The following is a 23,905-nucleotide window of genomic DNA, read 5'->3' as shown; positions in this document are numbered from 1 at the left end:
GGCATCCAGGGGAATGGAATGGGGTGTTGCCATTGAATCGCGCGCCTCAGACAAATCATTTCAACAGTGTCATTACCTTTCCTCCTCGCCTCCAGACCGTGGTCGGGACGATGCTCTAGGGTAATTCCCACATTTGGGGTTCTTATCTGCCGAGCTGGTCTGGAATTCCACTGAAGTAGTTCATATTTATTAAACTTGTACACCATGTCAGGTAGAGAGAAAGAGAATCAGAATAACAGAAGGAATCAAAGACTGGTTGGTAAAGTAGGGGTATAGCTTTAAAACACCGAAGTGCATTATGGGTAACATAGTAAGTTAATTTTGTTTTGATGCAATTGTTGTGTGAGCAACGCTCTATTATTTTGTCATATTATTTTCTCTGTTATTCTGATTCTCTTCTCTGTCATCTCCTTTTCTCTCTTTTCCCCTCACAGGGTCCTGTTCCGCTTTCACGGGCAGTATTTCAATGAGAATAACCAAGAGAGTGATTTAAAACCACCTGGATCCTGCGGTCGTCAGAGCATCTCTCGGTCAAGACTGGGAGGGGCACAAGGTGAGATGGTACCCTCAATGAATAACAGGATGATGTACTGTATGAATTCAATTAATGTATGATGTTTAGCTTGTGTGTCTAATCTATTGACCATGTGTATGTCTTTCTCGAATCTCTGAAGATTTCTTATCTTTGACATGAATTCATATAATATGCTTATTCCACAAAGTTAATTTTCCACCTATTAGTCTGAGTAGGCAATGTGTATGAATTAAATTGTCCATGATTAATTGCACTGCATTTCATAACAAATCATTAATCTTACTTTGTTCTTTGTGTCCTTAGAGTTGGAACTGATATATTCCTTAGGGTTGCTAAATAAGGAACAAAAGAAGAGGGACAAAAGAAGAAATTCATGAAATGTGACAGCACTGAATTAAATCATTAAGGAAATAAACATATTTTAACTGAATGCATGTGTCCAATCAATTAATAATAAGGGCGATTCCAGCGTTTTGGACATTACATTTTAATGCAAAATCACAACTTTAATGTCTTGTAGAAAAGACAAATCAAATTAAATTTTATTTGTCACTTGCACTTGCAGTGAAATGCTTACTTACAGGCCCTAACAACAGTTCAAATTTTAAGTAAAAAATAGGTAATAGGTGAACAATAGACAAGTAAAGAAATAAAAAACAACAGTAAAAAGACAGTGAAAAATAACAGTAGCGAGGCTATAACAATAGCAAGGCTATATACAGTAGCAAGGCTATATACAGTAGCGAGACTATAACAGTAGTCGAGGCTATATACAGGCACCAGTTAGTCAGGATAATTGAGGTAGTATGTAGATATGGTTAAATTGACTATGCATATATGATAAACAGAGAGTAGCAGTAACGTGAAAGAGGGGTTGGCAAGTGGGCGGCAGCGTAGCCTAGTGGTTAGAGCGTTGGACTAGTAACCGGAAGGTTGCAAGTTCAAACCCCCGAGCTGACAAGGTACAAATCTGTCGTTCTGCCCTGAACAGGCAGTTAACCACTGTTCCTAGGCCGTCATTGAAAATAAGAATTTGTTCTTAATTGACTTGCCTAGTTAATAAAGGTTAAAACAAAAAAAAACTTTTTTATTTTTTTTATTTTTAAAGTGGTGGGTGGCGGGACACAATGCAGATAGTCCGGGTAGCCAATGTGCACCGGTTAGTCGGGCTAATTGAGGTATGTACATGAATGTATAGTTAAAGTGACTATGCATATATGATAAACAGAGATTGGCAGCAGCATAAAGAGGGGTTGGCGGGCACAATGCACACAAAAATAAATTGTACTTTGGATGTGTGTGTGTCCCCTTGGGGGGAGTGTATATTCAAAAAAGGCAGATTTTTGGATGCAACATGAAATGGACAAACTTTTGGTGGAAACTAAACATATACGCAAAAGTCTAAGTCTCAGGTCAAAACATGCAGAGCCATTTCGAAGGAAAGTCTTGGCTGAACACAACGATCATTTTGAAAAGATTGTCATTTCCAAATGAATACAGTACATTAGACCGCTGCGCTGCTCAGGAGCCCCTACTGGCTAAAAGTAAGTTGGCTCAGGCTAGGCCCTTAGTTCCAGTTAAGGGAAATCTTAATTTGTATTTATTTATTTGGTGGCGAAGTAAATACAATACAAATAAATACAATATAGCAAGTAACACACTGGAATGGTAGATTTGCAGTGGAAGAATGTGCAAAGTAGAGATAGAAATAATGGGGTGCAAAGGAGCAAAATAAATAAATACAGTAGGGGAAGAGGTAGTTGTTTTGGCTAAATTATAGATGGGCTATGTACAGGTGCAGTAATCTGTGAGCTGCTCTGACAGTTGGTGCTTAAAGCTAGTGAGGGAGATAAGTGTTTCCAGTTTCAGAGATTTTTGTAGTTCATTCCAGTCATTGGCAGCAGAGAACTGGATTGAGAGGCGGCCAAAGAAAGAATTGGTTTTGGGGGTGACCAGAGAGATATACAGTGCCTTGCGAAAGTATTCCCCCTTGAACTTTGCGACCTTTTGCCACATTTCAGGCTTCAAACATAAAGATATAAAACAGTATTTTTTTGTGAAGAATCAACAACAAGTGGGACACAATCATGAAGTGGAACGACATTTATTGGATATTTCAACTTTTTAACAAATCAAAAACTGAAAAATTAGGGCGTGCCAAAATTATTCAGCCCCCTTAAGTTAATACTTTGTAGCGCCACCTTTTGCTGCGATTACAGCTGTAAGTCGCTTGGGGTATGTCTCTATCAGTTTTGCACATCGAGAGACTGACATTTTTCCCATTCCTCCTTGCAAACAGCTCGAGCTCAGTGAGGTTGGATGGAGAGCATTTGTGAACAGCAGTTTTCAGTTCTTTCCACAGATTCTCGCTTGGATTCAGGTCTGGACTTGACTTGGCCATTCTAACACCTGGATATGTTTATTTTTGAACCATTCCATGTAGATTTCGCTTATGTTTGGATCATTGTCTTGTTGGAAGACCAATCTCCGTCCCAGTCTCAGGTCTTTTGCAGACTCCATCAGGTTTTCTTCCAGAATGGTCCTGTATTTGGCTCCATCCATCTTTCCATCAATTTGAACCATCTTCCCTGTCCCTGCTGAAGAAAAGCAGGCCCAAACCATGATGCTGCCACCACCATGTTTGACAGTGGGGATGTTGTGTTCAGGGTGATGAGCTGTGTTGCTTTTACGCCAAACATAACGTTTTGCATTGTTGACAAAAAGTTCCATTTTGGTTTCATCTGACCAGAGCACCTTCTTCCACAGTTTGGTGTGTCTCCCAGGTGGCTTGTGGCAAACTTTAAACAACACTTTTTATGGATATCTTTAAGAAATGGCTTTCTTCTTGCCACTCTCCATAAAGGCCAGATTTGTGCAATATACGACTGATTGTTGTCCTATGGACAGAGTCTCCCACCTCAGCTGTAGATCTCTGCAGTTCATCCAGAGTGATCATGGGCCTCTTGGCTGCATCTCTGATCAGTCTTCTCCTTGTATGAGCTGAACGTTTAGAGGGACGGCCAGGTCTTGGTAGATTGCAGTGGTCTGATACTCCTTCCATTTCAATATTATCGCTGCCACAGTGCTCCTTGGGATGTTTAAAGCTTGGGACATCTTTTGTATCCAAATCCGGCTTTAAACTTCTTCACAACAGTATCTCGGACCTGCCTGGTGGTGTTCCTTGTTCTCATGATGCTCTCTGCGCTTTTAACGGACCTCTGAGACTATCACAGTGCAGGTGCATTTATACGGAGACTTGATACACACAGGTGGATTGTATTTATCATCATTAGTCATTTAGGTCAACATTGGATCATTCAGAGATCCTCACTGAACTTCTGGAGAGAGTTTGCTGCACTGAAAGTAAAGGGGCTGAATATTTTGCACGCCCCAATTTTTCACGTTTTGATTTGTTAAAAAAGTTAGAAATATCAATAAATGTCGTTCCACTTCATGATTGTGTCCCACTTGTTGTTGATTCTTCACAAAAAATACAGTTTTATATCTTTATGTTTGATAGCCTGAAATGTGGCAAAAGGTCGCAAAGTCAAGGGTGCCGAATACTTTCGCAAGCACTGTACCTGCTGGAGCGCGGCTACAGGTGATGATGCTATGGTGACCAGCGAGCTGAGATAAGGGGGGACTTTACCTAGCAGGGTCTTGTAGAGACATAGAGCCAGTGGGTTGTTGGCGACGAGTATGAGCGAGTCTATCCCAAGTCTATCACCCCCACACGATCCAGGAGAATTGCCAGGTATTATCTCCCATAATTCTCCATTATTTGAAGAGTGTGTCATCTGATTTAGTTCACGTGTGTGGCTGTGGGGTAATTGTCTTTTTGAACCATGCAGGTGTTTGACTTTGTGTTGAGCGACGAGGAAATGAAGACCATTATGGGCTTCACAGGAACTGGAGAGTCTGCCCAATGAGAGGAGTGAGTCCTACGTGGTTTATTTTGACCAATGTACTGTATTTTACAGTATACACTCTCTCTGCAAGAGGCTCAAAACTGTTTAAATAAGTATTATGAAGTCAAATCATCATTTTAATGTGATGATGACAGCTATGTGTGTTATGATGTTACTTTTCTTTGCATGCAAATATACTTCATGTTTATTTGATTTCTGAACATGTGAAAAAACTGTACTGTCTCTCTGAATGGTGTTTCCCTACTTCTTTCCCTACTTCAATGCTGAATTTTAAGGAAGTTACATCTGGTGATATGACTTGGTTGAGATGTCTGTCCTCTCTCTGTTTAGATTCATTATTATTTCTCCCTTTAAGACAATATGCATAAATAGCCATCCTTGAGCTAGTTTCTAGCGATTGACTGATTTAGTATCTGTGTGTTTCAGTATTGTATTTCTCATGACATATACACTCTGACCTATGTTATAGCATGCTAACCTAGCATAATGCACAATGGTAATGGTAGGATTGAAAAAAGCTTGAGGGTTTGGTAGGAAATCTGGAGCCTAGGATCTGCTAACGCACAGTAGGGTGTTTGTGGCTTCTCACATGACCTAGTTTGTTTGTCTCTTTCGATTTGAGTCTCCAATGGTCTCTCTCAAACTTTTCATCCACATTTACAGGCCATACATTACCAATATGACTTTATAGAATTGATGTTAACCATAGGAATTCATAGTTTAACCATAGGAGCTGGGTATGTCATACCTGGTCTTACTGAAGTAAGTTACAGAAATACCACAATGGTACATGGACATTGTATGTGATGTACAGTATTACATATCAACTGTGAGATTTTTCATTTAAATCCATCTGTTTTTGTTTCAGGGATAAAACAAGCCAACGAGTAGAAAATTGGCATATAGACATAGTATAGACATAGCTTATCCAAATAGTACATTGACCTATATGCATTAAGATATTTTGTTGAACACTCCCTTCCATCAAATTCCTACTCATAGGAGCCGTTTTCCCTAGAAATAGTCATCCACACTCCTTGCCTAACAGGATAAAGCACTTCTACCCATTGACTGACTCATGATGTGGGTTGAGACTGTTGTGAAATTCCCAGTTCCCTTTTGTGAAAGGTTAAATACATTTATTTTTTACCAATAAAGCTTTCTTTGCTCCAGTCATTGTGCAGTTGATAAGAAAATATTCATATATCATGGTTAGCAGTTTAAATATATCGAAATACATGACATCTTAGTGCAGAACATCAATAAATTCTGGAATTAATCACATTTTACTGTGTAAATTGTCAATGTTAACATATTGTTTGAGATATATCTCTAAAGAGCGCTGTCTAAGCAATGATGAATAGAATTTTATATTAGAACAAGGCGCACAGGGACACCATGATTTGAAAGGCACTTTCCAACATGTAAGTACACTTACAACTGTGCAACATTTATAATAAACGTGTTTAAACTCTGAACAAGTAAAGGCAACACTATTTGGCACTTACAGTTGAAGTCGGAAGTTTACATACACTTAGGTTGGAGTCATTGAAACTCGTTTTTCAACCACTCCACAAATTTCTTGTTAACAAACTACAGTTTTGGCAAGTCGGTTAGGACATCTACTTTGTGCATGACACAAGTCATTTTTCCAACAATTGTTAACAGACAGATTATTTCCCTGATAATTCAATGTATCACAATTCCAGTGGGTCAGAAGTTGACTGTGCCTTTTAACAGCTTGGAAAATTGGACATTGACCTGAGGATATATTTCAAAGCCTACCTTCAAACTCAGTGCCTCTTTGCTTGACATCATGGGAAAATAAAAAGAAATCAGCCAAGACCTCAGAAAGAAAAATGGTAGACCACATGTCTGGTTCATCTTTGGGAGCAATTTCCAAATGCCTGAAGGTACCACGTTCATCTGTACAATCATTAGTACGCAAGTATAAACACAATGGGACCACGCCGCCGTCATACCGTTCAGGAAGGGGACGCATTCTGTCTCTTAGAGATGAACATACTTTGGTGCGAAAAGTGCAAATCAATCCCAGAACAACAGCAAAGGACCTTGTGAAGATGCTGGAGGAAACAGGTACAAAAGTATCTATATCCACAGTAAAACAGAGTCCTATATCGACATAACCTGAAAGGCCGCTCAGTAAGGAAGAAGCCACTGCTCCAAAACCTCCATAAAAAAGCCAGACTACGCTTTGCAACTGTACATGGGGACAAAGATTGTACTTTTTGGACAAATGTCCTCTGGTCTGATGAAGCAAAAATAGAACGGTTAGGCCATAATGACAATCGTTATGTTTGGAGGAAAAAGGGGGAGTCTTACAAGCCGAAGAACACCATCCCAACCGTGAAGCACGGGGGTGGCAGCATCATGTTGTGGGGTTGCTTTGCTGCAGGAGGGACTGGTGCACTTCACAAAATAGATGGCTTCATGAGGATGGAAAATGATGTGGATATATTGAAGCAACATCTCAAGGCATCAGTCAGGAAGTTAAAGCTTGGTCGCAAATTGGTCTTCCAAATGGACAATGACCCCAAGCAGACTTCCAAAGTTGTGGCAAAATGGCTTAAGGACAACAAAGTCAAGGTATTGGAGTGGTCCATCACAAAGCCCTGACCTCAATCCCTTAGGAAATTTGTGGGCAGAACTGAAAAAGTGTGTGCGAGCAAGGAGGCATTACAAACCTGACTCAGTTACACCAGCTCTGTCAGGAGGAATGGGCCAAAATTCACCCAACTTATTGTGGGAAGCTTGTGGAAGGCTACCCGAAACAGTAAAACAATTTAAAGGCAATGCTACCAAATACTAATTGAGTGTATGTAAACTTCTGACCCACTGGGGGGAAAAAATGAAATAAATAAAAGCTGAAATAAATCATTCTCTCTACTATTATTCTGACATTTCACATTCTTAAAATAAAGTGGTGATCCTAACTGACCCAAGACAGGGAATTTTTTACTAGGATTAAATGTCAGAAATTGTTAACTGAGTTTAAATGTATTTGGCTACGGTGTATGTAAACTTCCAACTTCAACTGTATTACATTACACACTGACATTATCAGTGGATGTTCTGTTTGCCTCCTGAACTTTTCTGTATCTCAAGAACAATGTCAAAGTATTGGTTGAATCTATATACAACTACTGGACTTCTCGCTGTATGTCCCCAGTGTTTTTCACCGACAGGAAGACGGGCACTACTGTATAGGAATGTGGGTGTCAGGTCAGTGTCCGTTCTGTCTTTAGCTCCAGTTCCACTCTGAGGTTTCAGTACTCTGCATGCAGAGGGAAGTCTTTGTGCTTGTTGCCCCTGCAGTGAGGAGGAGGGTACGTCAGGGAAGAACAGGTAAAGAGGATAGTGGGGTTGAAGTCAGCATCTAGACACTCTGGAACTCTGGACTCACCATTCCATAGTGAATCCTCTCCAGTTCCTGTTGAAACTCAGGATGACTTTCATGTCTTCGTCACTGAGCTCGAAGCCAAACATATGTTTGAAGGCGACAAAATAACAATGTAGAAGTGTGAAGGAACCAGTGGCTTGAAACCAAAAGATTGTGGGTTCAAATCTGACATTTTCTCTTTTTAAGTACAATTCAACAACTGTCAATGTCAAACATATGAACCGGTAAAAGTGTGAAGGTCTCAGTGGCTCCCAGGTTAAATCCCTGCCTTGCATGTAGGTTCAAAACAAATCTCTTGTCCGTTTGTGTACAACTCTCAATATGGGGTGAAGGTTAACATTTCAACAGGACCCTAAGTACACGGCTTCGGGACAAGCGTCTGAATGTCCTTGAGTGGCCCAGCCAGAGCCCGGACTTGAACCTGCCGCAACCATCTGTAGAGAGACCTGAAAATAGCTGTGCAGCAACGCTCCCCATCCAACCTGACAGAGCTTGAGAGGATCTGCAGAGAAGAATAAGAGAAACTCCCCAAATACAGGTGTGCCAAGCTTGTAGTGTCATACTCAAGAAGAGTCGAGGCTGTAATTGCTGCCAAAACTGCTTCAACAATGTACTGAGTAAAGGGTCTGAATACTTATGTAAATGTGATATCAGTTATTTTTATTTATTTATTTGCAAAATAAAGGTGGGCTATTTACAGGGGCAGTAATCTGTGAGCTGCTCTGACAGCTGGTGCTTAAAGCTAGTGAGGGAGATAAGTGTTTCCAGTTTCAGAGATTTTTGTAGTTCGTTCCAGTCATTGGCAGCAGAGAACTGGAAGGAGAGGCAGCCAAAGAAAGAATTGGCCCTGGGGGTGACTAGAGAGATATACCTGCTGGAGCGCATGCTACAGGTGGGAGATGCTATGGTGACCAGCGAGCTGAGATAAGGGGGGACTTTACCTAGCAGGGTCTTGTAGATGACCTGGAGCCAGTGGGTTTGGCGACGAGTATGAAGTGAGGGCCAGCCAACGAGAGCGTACAGGTCGCAATGGTGGGTAGTATATGGGGCTTTGGTGACAAAACAGATTGCACTGTGATAGACTGCATCCAATTTGTTGAGTAGGGTATTGGACGCTATTTTGTAAATGACATCGCCAAAGTCGAGGATTGGTAGGATGGTCAGTTTTACAAGGGTATGTTTGGTAGCATGAGTGAAGGATGCTTTGTTGCGAAATAGGGAGCCAATTCTAGATTTAACTTTGGATTGGAGATGTTTGATATGGGTCTGGAAGGAGAGTTTACAGTCTAACCAGACACCTAAGTATTTGTAGTTCTCCACGTATTCTAAGTCAGAGCCATCCAGAGTAGTGTTGTTGGACAGGCGGGCAGGTGCAGGTAGCGATCGGTTGAAGAGCATGCATTTAGTTTTACTTGTATTTAAGAGGAATTGGAGGCCACGGAACGAGAGTTGTATGGCATTGAAGCTTGCCTGGAGGGTTGTTAACACAGTGTCCAAAGAAGGGCCAGAAGTATACAGAATGGTGTCGTCAGTGTAGAGGTGGATCAGAGACACACCAGCAGCAAGAGCGACCTCATTGATGTATACAGAGAAGAGAGTCGGTCCAAGAATTGAACCCTGTTGCACCCCCATAGAGACTGCCAGAGGTCCGGACAGCAGACCCTCCGATTTGACACACTGAACTCTATCAGAGAAGTAGTTGGTGAACCAGGCGAGGCAATCATTTGAGAAACCAAGGCTGTCGAGTCTGCCGATGAGGATGTGGTGATTGACAGAGTCGAAAGCCTTGGCCAGATCAATGAATACAGCTGCACAGTAATGTTTCTTATCGATGGCGGTTAAGATATCGTTTAGGACCTTGAGCGTGGCTGAGGTGCACCCATGACCAGCTCTGAAACCAGATTGCATAGCAGAGAAGGTATGGTGAGATTCGAAATGGTCGGTAATCTGTTTGTTGACTTGGCTTTCGAAGACCTTAGAAAAGCATGGTAGGATAGATATAGGTCTGTAGCAGTTTGGGTCAAGAGTGACCCCCCCCCTTTGAAGAGGGGGATGACCACAGCTGCTTTCCAATCTTTGGGAATCTCAGACGACACGAAAGAGAGGTTGAACAGGCTAGTAATAGGGGTGGCAACAATCTCGGCAGATAATTTTAGAAAGTTAAGGGTCCAGATTGTCTAGCCCGGCTGATTTGTAGGGGTCCAGATTTTGCAGCTCTTTCAGAACATCAGCTGAACGGATTTGGGAAAAGGAGAAATGGGGAAGGCTTGGGCGAGTTGCTGTGGGGGGTGCAGTGCTGTTGACCGGGGTCAGATTAGCCAGGTGGAAAGCATGGCCAGCCGTAGAAAAATGCTTATTGAAATTCTCAATTATGATGGATTTATCAGTGGTGACAGTGTTTCCTATCTTCAGTGCAGTGGGCAGCTGGGAGGAGGTGTTCTTATTCTCCATGGACTTTACAGTGTCCCAGAACTTTTGAGTTAGTGTTGCAGGAAGCAAATTTCTGCTTGAAAAAGCTAGCCTTGGCTTTTCTAACTGCCTGTGTATAATGGTTTCTAGCATCCCTGAACAGCTGCATATCACGGGGGCTGTTCGATGCTAATGCAGAACGCCATAGGATGTTTTTTGTGTTGGTTAAGGGCAGTCAGGTCTGGGGAGAACCAAGGGCTATATCTGTTCCTGGTTCTAAATTTCTTGAATGGGGCATGTTTATTTAAGATGGTTAGGAAGGCATTTAAAAAAAATATCCAGGCATCCTCTGCTGACGGGATGAGATCAATATCCTTCCAGGATACCCCGGCCAGGTCGATTAGAAAGGCCTGCTCGCTGAAGTGTTTCAGGGAGCATTTGACAGTGATGAGTGGAGGACGTTTGACCGCTGACCCATTACGGATGCAGGCAATGAGGCAGTGATCGCTGAGATCTTGGTTGAAGACAGCAGAGGTGTATTTAGAGGGCAAGTTGGTTAGGGTGATATCTATGAGGGTGCCCGTGTTTAAGGCTTTGGGGAGGTACCTGGTAGGTTCATTGATAATTTGTGAGATTGAGGGCATCAAGTTTAGATTGTAGGATGGCTGGGGTGCAACGGTGAGAGACTTGTTTTTAGAGAGGTGGATTTTTAAAAGTAGAAGTTCAAATTGTTTGGGTACAGACCTGGATAGTAGGACAGAAGTCTGCAGGCTATCTTTGCAGTAGATTGCAACACCGCCCACTTTGGCAGTTCTATCTTGTCTGAAAATGTTGTAGTTTGGGATTAAAATTTCAGAATTTTTGGTGGTCTTCCTAAGCCAGGATTCAGACACAGCTAGAACATCCGGGTTGGCAGAGTGTGCTAAAGCAGTGAATAGAACAAACTTAGGGAGGAGGCTTCTAATGTTAACATGCATGAAACCAAGGCTATTACGGTTACAGAAGTCGTCAAAAGAGAGCGCCTGGGGAATAGGAGTGGAGCTAGGCACTGCAGGGCCTGGATTCACCTCTACATCGCCAGAGGAACAGAGGAGGAGTAGAATAAGGGTACGGCTAAAAGCAATAAGAATTGGTCGTCTAGAACGTTTGGAACAGAGAGTAAAAGGAGGTTTCTGGGGGTGATAAAATAGCATCGAGGTATAATGTTGTTAGTGGAATTCTAAATTCCTCTGTATTATTTCCCAATCAGAATTAATTACTCTGTCAATGCATTCTATGGGATTGTAAAACCCATATTATTATTATTATTATAGGAATGGACAGAGCCCCAGTCTTAAACTCAGGTAACAGCGTTTATTTCAAGAGAGTACTGCCACATACACATTTTTCCACAGGTTATAAACAGAAAATGACGTCAGCGTTTTCTAAATGTTCTATCTCTTTCATGACACCGGTAGAGAGGCCCTATAGTTCTCGAGCCTTCGCTCCACACCTGAAGTCAAGGTCAGTCAGTATAAATCAGCATTCTAGACAGTCTGGAGAATGTACTATCTCCAGGTGGCAGGGACGGACTTTCATTTGTACAAGGAACAGACCGTCATTGTTACTAAACTCCTGACTACATTATATACAATTGCGAATGGGAGCAAGAGAGAAAATTCATACATGTACAGTACATTATAGCATTTGGACTAGTCAGTTCTGATTGGAATGTATACATAATTAGTCATTTCAACCATAATTTCCTCCAACAAATGTACAGACAAAGGTATGGTAGGATGTGAATACAGTGGAGGTAAACCTAGGTATTGAGTGATGAAGAGAGAGATATTGTCTCTAGAAACATCATTGAAACCAGGAGATGGCATTGCATGTGTGGGTGGTGGAACTAATAGGTTGGATAAGGTATAGTGAGCAGGACTAGAGGCTCTACAGTGAAATAAGCCAATAAACACTAACCAGAACAGCAATGGACAAGGCATATTGACATTAAGGAGAGGCATGCTTAGTCGAGTGATCAAAAGGGTCCAGTGAGTAGAGAGGTTGGTTGGGGGTCACGGCGATTTAGACAGCTTGCCAGGCCATCGGTAGCACGCTAGCATAGGATGGAGGTCTGTTATTAGCCACCTCTTGCATTCCGTCAGTAGATTAGTGGGGTTCCGTGTGGTAGAGGGGATTAATCCAAATCACACAACGACAACAAAAAACAATATATATAGTTATAGAGGCCCAAGAAGAAAAATAATCATAATAATAATAAAAATAAATAAATAAATTGTCCGATTGTCTATTCAGATAGCAGCCGATAAGACAGCTAACGGTTAGCGGGCCGCAGATGGGCGTTCAGGTAACGTCGCGACGGAGGAGCCAGCCGGATAACTCCTTCGGGTAGATAACGTTGGCAGTCCAGTTGTGAAGGTCCGGTGGGGCTCCGCGTAGGCAGTAAAACGGGTCCGGATAGGTGATTGTAGCCCAGGAGTGATTGATGGAACTCTTCAGCTGGCTAGCTCCGGAATAATTGATGTTTGCTCCGGAATCGACGAAAGCGGATAGTCGCACGGATAGCAGCTAGCTAGCTGTGAGATCCAGATATGAATGTCCAGAGTTAGCGGTTGAAATCCAGGGACATGGAGAGAAGAATTGGTCCGGTATGTTCCGTTCCGCGCTGTGCCATACAAAACTGGCGATAGATTTTCGAGCTAAAGGATAGCTGATGACCACAAACCGTGGTTAGCTGAATACTAACGATTAGCCAGTAAAGAAGCTAACTAGCTTCTGATTAGCTTCTGGATTAGCTTCTGATTAGCTTCTGGCTAGCTTCTGGATTAGCTTCTGGCTAGCTTCTGGCTAGCTCCTGGCTAGCTTCTGGCTAGCTTCTTGGAGGATTACAGATTTGAGGTAAATAATACTTTTTTATAAATATAAATTGGTGAGGCGGGTTACAGGAAAGTGTTTTGAAGATGAGTTTATGGAAAATGTAAAAATATATATAAAAAGGTATGTGAAAAAAGTTGTAAATATATATATATATATATGGGACAGGACAAGACGAGGACAAAAGACGTCTGAACTGCTATGCCATCTTGGAATCATAATGCATGAGGCGATACTGATTGAAAGCGCTTTAATATCAAATCAAATTTTATTGGTCACATACACATGGTTATTAGATGTTATTCTGAGTGTAGTGAAATGCTTATGCTTCCAGGTCAGACAGTGCAGCAATATCTAACAAGTAATATCTAACAATTCCACAACAGATACCTAATACACACATATCTAAGTAAAGGAATATATAAATATGTGGATGAGCAATGACAGAGCGGCACGGATACTGTATTGTATATGCAATATATACTGTATTGTATATGCAATACAGTATATACATATGGGAAGAGTAATGCAAGATATGTAAACATTATTAAAGTGAAATTTTTAAAGTGGCTAGTGTCTGTAGGCAGTATCCTCTCTGTGCTAGTGATGGCTGTTTAACAGTCTGTTGGCCTTGAGATAGAAGCTGTTTTTCAGTCTCTCGGTCCCAGCTTTGATGCACCTGTACTGACCTCACCTTCTGGATGATAGCGGGGTGAACAGGCAGTGGCTCGGGTGGTTGTTGTCCTTGATGATCTTTTTGGCCTTCCTGTGACATCGGGTGCTTTAGGTGTCCTGGAGGGAAGGTAGTTTGCCCCCGGTGATGCGTTGTGCAGACCGCACCACTCTCTGGAGAGCCCTGCGGTTGTGGGCGGAGCAGTTGCCGTACCAGGTGGTGATACAGCCCGACAGGATGCTCTCCTTTATGCATCTGTAAAGGTTTGTGGGTTTTCGGTGACAAGCCAAATTTCTTTAGCCTCCTGAGGTTGAAGAGGCGCTGTCATGCCTTCTTCACCACACTGTCTTTTTGGGTGGACCATTTCAGTTTGTCCGTGATGTGTATGCCGAGGAACATAAAACATTCCACCTTCTCTACTGCTGTCCCGTCAATTGAAGTCCAAGATCATCTCCTTTGTTTTGTTGATGTTGAGTGAGAGGTTATTTTCCTGACACCACACTCTGAGAGTCCTCACCTCCTCCCTGTAGGCTGTCATCTGAAAACTTGACTGAGTTGGAGGTGTGAATGGCCACACAGTCATGGGTGAACAGGGAGTACAGGAGCGGGCTAAGCACACACCCTTGTGGTGCCCCCAATGTTGAGGATCAGCAAAGTAGAGATGTTGTTTCCTACCTTCTCCACCTGGGGCGGCCCATCAGGAAGTCCAGGACTCAATTGCACAGGGCGGGGTTGAGACCCAGGGCCTCACTCTTAATCATGAGCTTGGATGGTACTATGGTGTTGAATGCTGAGCTATAGTCAATGAACAGCATTCTTACATAGGTATTCCTCTTGTACAGATGGTATAGGGCAGCGTGCAGTGCGATGGCAATTGTATCGTCTGTGGACCTATTGGGGCGGTAAGCAAATTGAAGTGGGTCTTTGGTGACAGGTAAGGTGGAGGTGATATGATCCTTGACTAGTCTCAACATACTTCATGATGACAGAAGTGAATGCTATCCATCTATCCACGGTTTCTGGTTAGGGTAGGTTTTAATAGTCACAGTGAGTACATCATCTTCTATATACTTACACTTATCTCCTATACACTTATAAACTCACTCACCGGATCAGTGTAAACATCAATAGTATTCTCTGAGGCTACCAGGAACATATCCCAGTCCGCGTGATCAAAACAATCTTGAAGCGTGGATTCTGATTGGTGAGGCCAGTGTTGAATAGTGCTTAGCACGGGTGCTTCCTGTTTGAGTTTCTGCCTATAGGAAGGGAGGAGCAAAATGGAGTCATGGTCAGATTTGCCGAAAGGAGGGCGGGGGAGGGCCTAGTACGCATTGTGGAAGTTAGAGTAACAGTGGTCCAGCGTTATGTCAGAACAAGTGCTAAAGTTGATATGCTGATAGAATTTAGGTAGACTTGGTCTCAAATGTGCTTTATTAAAGTCCCCAGCTACAATAAATGCAGCCTCAGAATATATGGTTTCCAGTTTGCATAAAGTCTAGTGAAGTTCCTTGAGGGCCGTTGTGGTATCGGCTTGAGGGGGGATATACACGGCTGTGACAATAACGGAAGATAATTATCTTGGGAGACAATAGTCGGCATTTGATTGTGAGGAATTATAGGTCAGGTGAACAAAAGGACTTGAGTTCCTGTATTTTGTTACAATTACACCATTAATCATGAAACATACACCCCCGCCCTCCTTCTTCCCAGAGAGATGTTTATTCCTGTCAGCGAGACGCACCGATAATCCAGATGGCTTTAACGACTCCGACAGCATATCACTAGAGAGCCATGGAAAGCCACCCTTGCCCTAATTTCGTCAACTGAACTGGACATTTGCGAGTAATATACTCGGAAGGGGTGGGTGGTGTGCACGCCTCCGAAGTCTGACCAGAAGACCGCTCCGCCTACCTCTTCTCTAGCGGCGTTGTTTTGGGTCGGCCTCTGGGATCTGTTCAAATGCCCTGGGTGGTGCAGATATATGAACTGCTTCAGAAAAGTCGTATTCCTGGTCAAAATGCTGGTAAGTTGACGTCTCTCTGATATCCAATAGTTCTTCCCAGCTGTATGTAATAACACTTACAAATTTCTGGGCTAACAATGTAAGAGATAATACATTAAAAAAACAAAATACTGCAAAGTTTCCTAAGGACTAGAAGCGAGGTGCCATCTTTGGCCACAATGGTGAATGACTGAAACACAAACAAATAAACTCACCTCACCCTTGAATAAATACTTGCATAAATATTTAGAAGAGTCCAATGTCTAGGAGACTCTCCTTCACACACAGTTTCATTCACAGTGTTGAAGCAATCGAGAAAAACAGTAAAGAATGTGATCTAACAGGTTATTGGTTCATTTCAGTTGGCATAGTAATGTGTTCCAAAGGTTCAGTGGTGCCAGTTTCCTTATCTAGGACCTCCCTCAGCTAAGAGTGTCAGGGAGGTGTAGCCCTAGAGCAGTTACCCTCAGGGCACTACAGTCATAATAAAAAGGCCAGCTCATTGAGCACTTATTGATACAGATTTAGGGTGATTTACACTGATACTCCTCATCAGATACGGTAAGTTTGACTCTTCCTTCAATATAAACTAACCCAGAAGATGTGAGAAATAAGAAGTAGCTGAGGTGACCCTAACAATGTTATTTTGTTTCTTCCATTTAGCTCAGCATTGTTCCCTCCTAAAATTCCGCAATGGCCGAGGTAAATATAAAATTCCATCCAATTATCTCGCAAAAGTGTTGATTAAATTGAAAGAGGTGATTAAACGTTGCTACAAATAATTAGTTGGTTAGTTGTATGGATGCTCAAAAGATTTCCATTATGCAATTGATAGTTTCAATATTTGAAGGGTATTTTCAAAGCGCGATACACTCAAATGTATTACATTTGTGTTTTTTCACCAGAAATGATTGCTTATGGGTACCGTCGTGTGTGTGTGTGTGTGTAAAATATTACTGTTCTCAGATTTTGTATGCATAGATTGTAGATATATGTATCCATTGTTTAGTTGGAATATATTGTTTGTATACTGTATATTTGACTGTGATAGCTTGATGAGACAACCACATATCTTAACATTTTTTTAATGTATTGTTTTACCTTGAACTGAATATGAACTGTAAGTCGCTCTAGATAAGAGCATCTGTTAAATAACTCAAATGTAAAATGTGAATTTCTTTACATACAGATCTCATATTACTGAATTGATATTTTTTCTTTAAAAAATACATATTGATGTCACAAATGTATCATTTGTACAGTTATTTATTTTATCTGATAGTGAGGCAGAAGTTTAGAGTAAATAAAAAACATGATTATTTGTCTCTCTGAAATTAAACCATCAAGTGATTTCAAACAAATGATTTCAAAAAATAAACACATCTCTTTCATAAGTTCACAATAAAAGCTCATTTACCAACATTTCTGGAAATGGATATATAGCGTTTTGGAAAGAAACTATTTGTTTATATCTCAACAGCTATAACATCCATAAATGCTCTTACTGCCATAATTGTAGGTTACAAAGATTGCACACCTATCAGGAGAATGGAAGAATGAGCTGGGGTCTATAATGACTCTAAAGTTTGAGCCAACCAATTCGGCGCTCAGTGGGACGTACAAATCACTTGTGGGAGAACATCCGCATGACACTAAAGAACTCAATGAACCATTGGTGGGCTTCTACAACATAAAGGAACCACAAATGCCAACCATCGCCTTCTGCATTTCATGGGGAAATATTGGTATGTGCCTACGTCTTTACCATTTAAGAAAATACTGATTTATTTTGAGATACAAAACAGAAGTCAAATTAGAAGTAGACTATTCTATACATATCACTGTCAGCACCAATACTACTACAATTAATAACAACCATGGGAGGAGCTGCTTGGCTGAATCCTCTGGACGCCTCTTCCCGATAGCTAACTACTGAATCTTCTGCGCTTTTGCGGGATTCTCTACTTTGCACAAAAACGTTTTTACTTACCACCCCGCTGCTTGATCGACATGTCAGAGCCTGCATGGTGCTCTTTAATAAAGTTAGATCACATAATAAATTCATTAGTATTCTACATAAAACATAACCAACTATAATAACACGAGATAATGTTTCTGTTAAGAAAAACTAGCTAATTTCTCATGACATTTTAGGATGATTGTGCAAACGGTCACATTTTTCTGTCGTGCCGCCAAAATTGAACAGGGCGTGACACTAGGCAAAACATGGTAGGGTAAAGGTTAACACCATCTGCTCACGAAAAAACACTGTACATAATTCAAGATCTCAATTTATATTCCCATGAAACGGATTGAGATCAAATGGTTAGTATGCAGATACTGCATGGACGTTTCACTGGTAGAATGTGAAGAGTCATCATTCACGATTAACAGTGAAAAACGTGATGGGTGCGTAGAAAAAAAAAAGTGTGCATAAAGTAGATTATTAACATGTGCAGAGCGGTTGTTTAGCTCTGGGGAAGAGGCATCCAGGGGGATGGAATGGGGTGTTGCCATTGAATCGCGCAGCCTCAGACAAATCATTTCAACAGTGTCATTACCTTTCCTTCCTCGCCTCCAGACCGTGGTCGGGACGATGCTCTAGGGTAATTCCCACATTTGGGGTTCTTATCTGCCGAGCTGGTCTGGAATTCCACTGAAGTAGTTCATATTTATTAAACTTGTACACCATGTCAGATAGAGAGAAAGAGAATCAGAATAACAGAAGGAATCAAAGACTGGTTGGTAAAGTAGGGGTATAGCTTTAAAACACCGAAGTGCATTATGGGTAACATAGTAAGTTAACTTTTGTTTTTGATGCAATTGTTGTGTGAGCAACGCTCTATTATTTTGTCATATTATTTTCTCTGTTATTCTGATTCTCTTTCTCTGTCATCCTCTTTCTCTCTTTTCCCCTCACAGGGTCCTGTTCCGCTTTCACAGGGCAGTATTTCAATGAGAATAACCAAGAGGTGATTAAAACCACCTGGATCCTGCGGTCGTCAGAGCCATCTCTCGGTCAAGACTGGGAGGGCACAAGGTGAGATGGTACCCTCAATGAATAACAGGATGATGTACTGTATGAATTCAATTAATGTATGATGTTTAGCTTGTGTGTCTAATCTATTGACCATGTGTATGTCTTTCTCGAATCTCTGAAGATTTCTTATCTTTTGACATGAAATTCATATAATATGCTTATTCCACAAAGTTAATTTTCCCACCTATTAGTCTGAGTAGGCAATGTGTATGAATTAATATTGTCCATGATTAATTGCACTGCATTTCATAACAAATCATTAATCTTACTTTGTCTCTTTGTGTCCTTAGAGTTGGAACTGATATATTCCTTAGGGTTGCTAAATAAGGAACAAAAGAAGAGGGACAAAAGAAGAAATTCATGAAATGTGACAGCACTGAATTAAATCATTAAGGAAATAAACATATTTTAACTGAATGCATGTGTCCAATCAATTTAATAATAAGGGCGATTCCAGCGTTTTGGACATTACATTTTAATGCAAAATCACAACTTTAATGTCTTGTAGAAAAGACAAATCAAATTAAAGTTTATTTGTCACTTGCACTTGCAGTGAAATGCTTACTTACAGGCCCTAACCAACAGTTCAAATTTTAAGTAAAAAATAGGTAATAGGTGAACAATAGACAAGTAAAGAAATAAAAAACAACAGTAAAAAGACAGTGAAAAATAACAGTAGCGAGGCTATAACAATAGCAAGGCTATATACAGTAGCGAGGCTATAACAATAGCAAGGCTATATACAGTAGCGAGACTATAACAGTAGTCGAGGCTATATACAGGCACCAGTTAGTCAGGATAATTGAGGTAGTATGTAGATATGGTTAAATTGACTATGCATATATGATAAACAGAGAGTAGCAGTAACGTGAAAGAGGGGTTGGCAAGTGGGCGGCAGCATAGCCTAGTGGTTAGAGCGTTGGACTAGTAACCGGAAGGTTGCAAGTTCAAACCCCCGAGCTGACAAGGTACAAATCTGTCGTTCTGCCCCTGAACAGGCAGTTAACCCACTGTTCCTAGGCCGTCATTGAAAATAAGAATTTGTTCTTAATTGACTTGCCTAGTTAAATAAAGGTAAAAAAAAAAATATATATATTTTTTATTTTTTAAAGTGGTGGGTGGCGGGACACAATGCAGATAGTCCGGGTAGCCAATGTGCACCGGTTAGTCGGGCTAATTGAGGTAGTATGTACATGAATGTATAGTTAAAGTGACTATGCATATATGATAAACAGAGATTGGCAGCAGCATAAAAGAGGGGTTGGCGGGCACAATGCACACAAAATATAAATTGTACTTTGGATGTGTGTGTGTCCCCTTGGGGGGAGTGTATATTCAAAAAAGGCAGATTTTTGGATGTAACATGAAATGGACAAACTTTTGGTGGAAACTAAACATATACGCAAAAGTCTAAGTCTCAGGTCAAAACATGCAGAGCCATTTCGAAGGAAAGTCCAGGTGGAAAGCATGGCCAGCCGTAGAAAAATGCTTATTGAAATTCTCAATTATAGTGGATTTATCGGTGGTGACAGTGTTTCCTATCCTCGGTGCAGTGGGCAGCTGGGAGGAGGTGTTCTTATTCTCCATGGACTTTACAGTGTCCCAGAACTTTTTTGAGTTTGTTGCAGGAAGCAAATTTCTGCTTGAAAAAGCTAGCCTTGGCTTTTCTAACTGCCTGTGTATATTGGTTTCTAGCTTCCCTGAAAAGTTGCGTATCACGGGTGCTGTTCGATGCAAATGCAGAACGCCATAGGATGTTTTTGTGTTGGTTAAGGGCAGTCAGGTCTGGAGAGAACCAAGGGCTATATCTGTTCCTGGTTCTACATTTCTTGAAATTTAGTACTACAGCATACAATGACTCAGCATGCAATGACATTCTAATATGATTTATTTTACAGTGTACATGTAAAATGCAGGCCCCTTGTGGAAATTAGTTGAATTGATACATCACTTAGCCTGAATTCAAAAGCTCTCCCATTCCCCTCCCCAACCACTTACTACAGTAACGGCATTAAAACTGTTTTAATTACTGAAATGTACTTTTAGCCAATTACCTGTTAGTTACTGTAAAACAGTGGTAAGACATATTACAGTAAGAGCATTTGGTACTATAAAAACACTACAGTATTATTATTGGTACCATACACTCTTAGAATTTTTTTAAATAATATGTCCCAGCATGCTCTACTGCAGGTTTATTTATTGTAATTTATTTTCATATCTGTGTTTTTGCATTGCATTGATTGGTTGATCTTATGCTACTCAGAGATGAATAACATACATTTTTCTAAACTAATTTGAACCCGTTACTGAAATGGTTGTTCCAGATTAAATGGTTTAGGTCTCCTCACAATGTCCCTTACAGTCATTCTGAATGCAGGTTGCAGGTGAATGAAAATGTCAACTGTTGGATATCCTAACCACAGAGTTTCTAAACCCAGAGACGCAACATCAAGACTTCCGGGAACACTTGCGAAGCAGACCAGGCTGGGGTTTGAGAAGTGAAAAATGATTCCTTGATTGTTAATCTTCTAGAAATCTAAAGGCACAACCTAGTTTCAAGCCAATGTCTTAAGAAGTTAAACATGTTATTACTCCAACCTTGTGAAATGAGTCTTTCAATTTGAAAAAAGCAAGCTGCAAAAACGTTCAGTTTATATCTTAAACAAACACTGGCTGCTATAACTATCTAAGAAAAGCATGGCAATAGTTGAGGTGAATTACAATCAGAAACTCAGATTTCAGTCAGTAACATAGACCCAATGCTATGTGTGTGTGTCCCCTTGGGGGGAGTGTATATTCAAAAAAGGCAGATTTTTGGATGCAACATGAAATGGACAAACTTTTGGTGGAAACTAAACATATACGCAAAAGTCTAAGTCTCAGGTCAAAACATGCAGAGCCATTTCGAAGGAAAGTCTTGGCTGAACACAACGATCATTTTGAAAAGATTGTCATTTCCAAATGAATACAGTACATTAGACCGCTGTGCTGCTCAGGAGCCCCTACTGGCTAAAAGTAAGTTGGCTCAGGCTAGGCCCCTTAGTTCCAGTTAAGGGAAATCTTAATTTGTATTTATTTATTTGGTGGCGAAGTAAATACAATACAAATAAATACAATATAGCAAGTAAAACACTGGAATGGTAGATTTGCAGTGGAAGAATGTGCAAAGTAGAGATAGAAATAATGGGGTGCAAAGGAGCAAAATAAATAAATACAGTAGGGGAAGAGGTAGTTGTTTTGGCTAAATTATAGATGGGCTATGTACAGGTGCAGTAATCTGTGAGCTGCTCTGACAGTTGGTGCTTAAAGCTAGTGAGGGAGATAAGTGTTTCCAGTTTCAGAGATTTTTGTAGTTCATTCCAGTCATTGGCAGCAGAGAACTGGATTGAGAGGCGGCCAAAGAAAGAATTGGTTTTGGGGGTGACCAGAGAGATATACAGTGCCTTGCGAAAGTATTCGGCCCCCTTGAACTTTGCGACCTTTTGCCACATTTCAGGCTTCAAACATAAAGATATAAAACAGTATTTTTTTGTGAAGAATCAACAACAAGTGGGACACAATCATGAAGTGGAACGACATTTATTGGATATTTCAAACTTTTTTAACAAATCAAAAACTGAAAAATTGGGCGTGCAAAATTATTCAGCCCCCTTAAGTTAATACTTTGTAGCGCCACCTTTTGCTGCGATTACAGCTGTAAGTCGCTTGGGGTATGTCTCTATCAGTTTTGCACATCGAGAGACTGACATTTTTTCCCATTCCTCCTTGCAAAACAGCTCGAGCTCAGTGAGGTTGGATGGAGAGCATTTGTGAACAGCAGTTTTCAGTTCTTTCCACAGATTCTCGATTGGATTCAGGTCTGGACTTTGACTTGGCCATTCTAACACCTGGATATGTTTATTTTTGAACCATTCCATTGTAGATTTCGCTTTATGTTTTGGATCATTGTCTTGTTGGAAGACAAATCTCCGTCCCAGTCTCAGGTCTTTTGCAGACTCCATCAGGTTTTCTTCCAGAATGGTCCTGTATTTGGCTCCATCCATCTTCCCATCAATTTGAACCATCTTCCCTGTCCCTGCTGAAGAAAAGCAGGCCCAAACCATGATGCTGCCACCACCATGTTTGACAGTGGGGATGTTGTGTTCAGGGTGATGAGCTGTGTTGCTTTTACGCCAAACATAACGTTTTGCATTGTTGCCAAAAAGTTACATTTTGGTTTCATCTGACCAGAGCACCTTCTTCCACATGTTTGGTGTGTCTCCCAGGTGGCTTGTGGCAAACTTTAAACAACACTTTTTATGGATATCTTTAAGAAATGGCTTTCTTCTTGCCACTCTTCCATAAAGGCCAGATTTGTGCAATATACGACTGATTGTTGTCCTATGGACAGAGTCTCCCACCTCAGCTGTAGATCTCTGCAGTTCATCCAGAGTGAACATGGGCCTCTTGGCTGCATCTCTGATCAGTCTTCTCCTTGTATGAGCTGAAAGTTTAGAGGGACGGCCAGGTCTTGGTAGATTTGCAGTGGTCTGATACTCCTTCCATTTCAATATTATCGCTTGCACAGTGCTCCTTGGGATGTTTAAAGCTTGGGAAATCTTTTTGTATCCAAATCCGGCTTTAAACTTCTTCACAACAGTATCTCGGACCAGCCTGGTGTGTTCCTTGTTCTTCATGATGCTCTCTGCGCTTTTAACGGACCTCTGAGACTATCACAGTGCAGGTGCATTTATACGGAGACTTGATTACACACAGGTGGATTGTATTTATCATCATTAGTCATTTAGGTCAACATTGGATCATTCAGAGATCCTCACTGAACTTCTGGAGAGAGTTTGCTGCACTGAAAGTAAAGGGGCTGAATAATTTTGCACGCCCAATTTTTCAGTTTTTGATTTGTTAAAAAAGTTAGAAATATCCAATAAATGTCGTTCCACTTCATGATTGTGTCCCACTTGTTGTTGATTCTTCACAAAAAAATACAGTTTTATATCTTTATGTTTGAAGCCTGAAATG

General features: G+C 41.0%; 1 protein-coding gene and 1 long non-coding RNA gene across 2 annotated transcripts; both read left to right on the top strand.

Annotated features, from left to right (window-relative positions):
- The first annotated feature begins 486 nt into the window (after positions 1 to 486).
- Positions 487 to 965, top strand: LOC116355015 (uncharacterized). The gene is made up of 2 exons (XR_004204238.1): positions 487 to 553; positions 839 to 965. It is a non-coding gene; the product is annotated as an uncharacterized LOC116355015 (long non-coding RNA).
- A 15,261-nt stretch (positions 966 to 16,226) lies between these two features.
- Positions 16,227 to 19,303, top strand: LOC116354960 (avidin-like). The gene is made up of 5 exons (XM_031797141.1): positions 16,227 to 16,407; positions 16,510 to 16,548; positions 17,366 to 17,591; positions 18,769 to 18,886; positions 19,177 to 19,303. The coding sequence occupies exons 2-5, from the start codon at positions 16,540 to 16,542 to the stop codon at positions 19,211 to 19,213; spliced, it is 390 nt and encodes a 129-aa protein (XP_031653001.1). The 5' UTR covers positions 16,227 to 16,407; positions 16,510 to 16,539; the 3' UTR covers positions 19,214 to 19,303.
- Positions 19,304 to 23,905: the final 4,602 nt, after the last annotated feature.

This window comes from Oncorhynchus kisutch, linkage group LG19 (genome assembly GCF_002021735.2).
Source record: "Oncorhynchus kisutch isolate 150728-3 linkage group LG19, Okis_V2, whole genome shotgun sequence".
Lineage (NCBI taxonomy): Eukaryota > Metazoa > Chordata > Actinopteri > Salmoniformes > Salmonidae > Oncorhynchus > Oncorhynchus kisutch.
The sequence above is the reverse complement of the archived record's forward strand: the minus strand, read 5'-3'. Positions and strand labels throughout refer to the sequence as shown.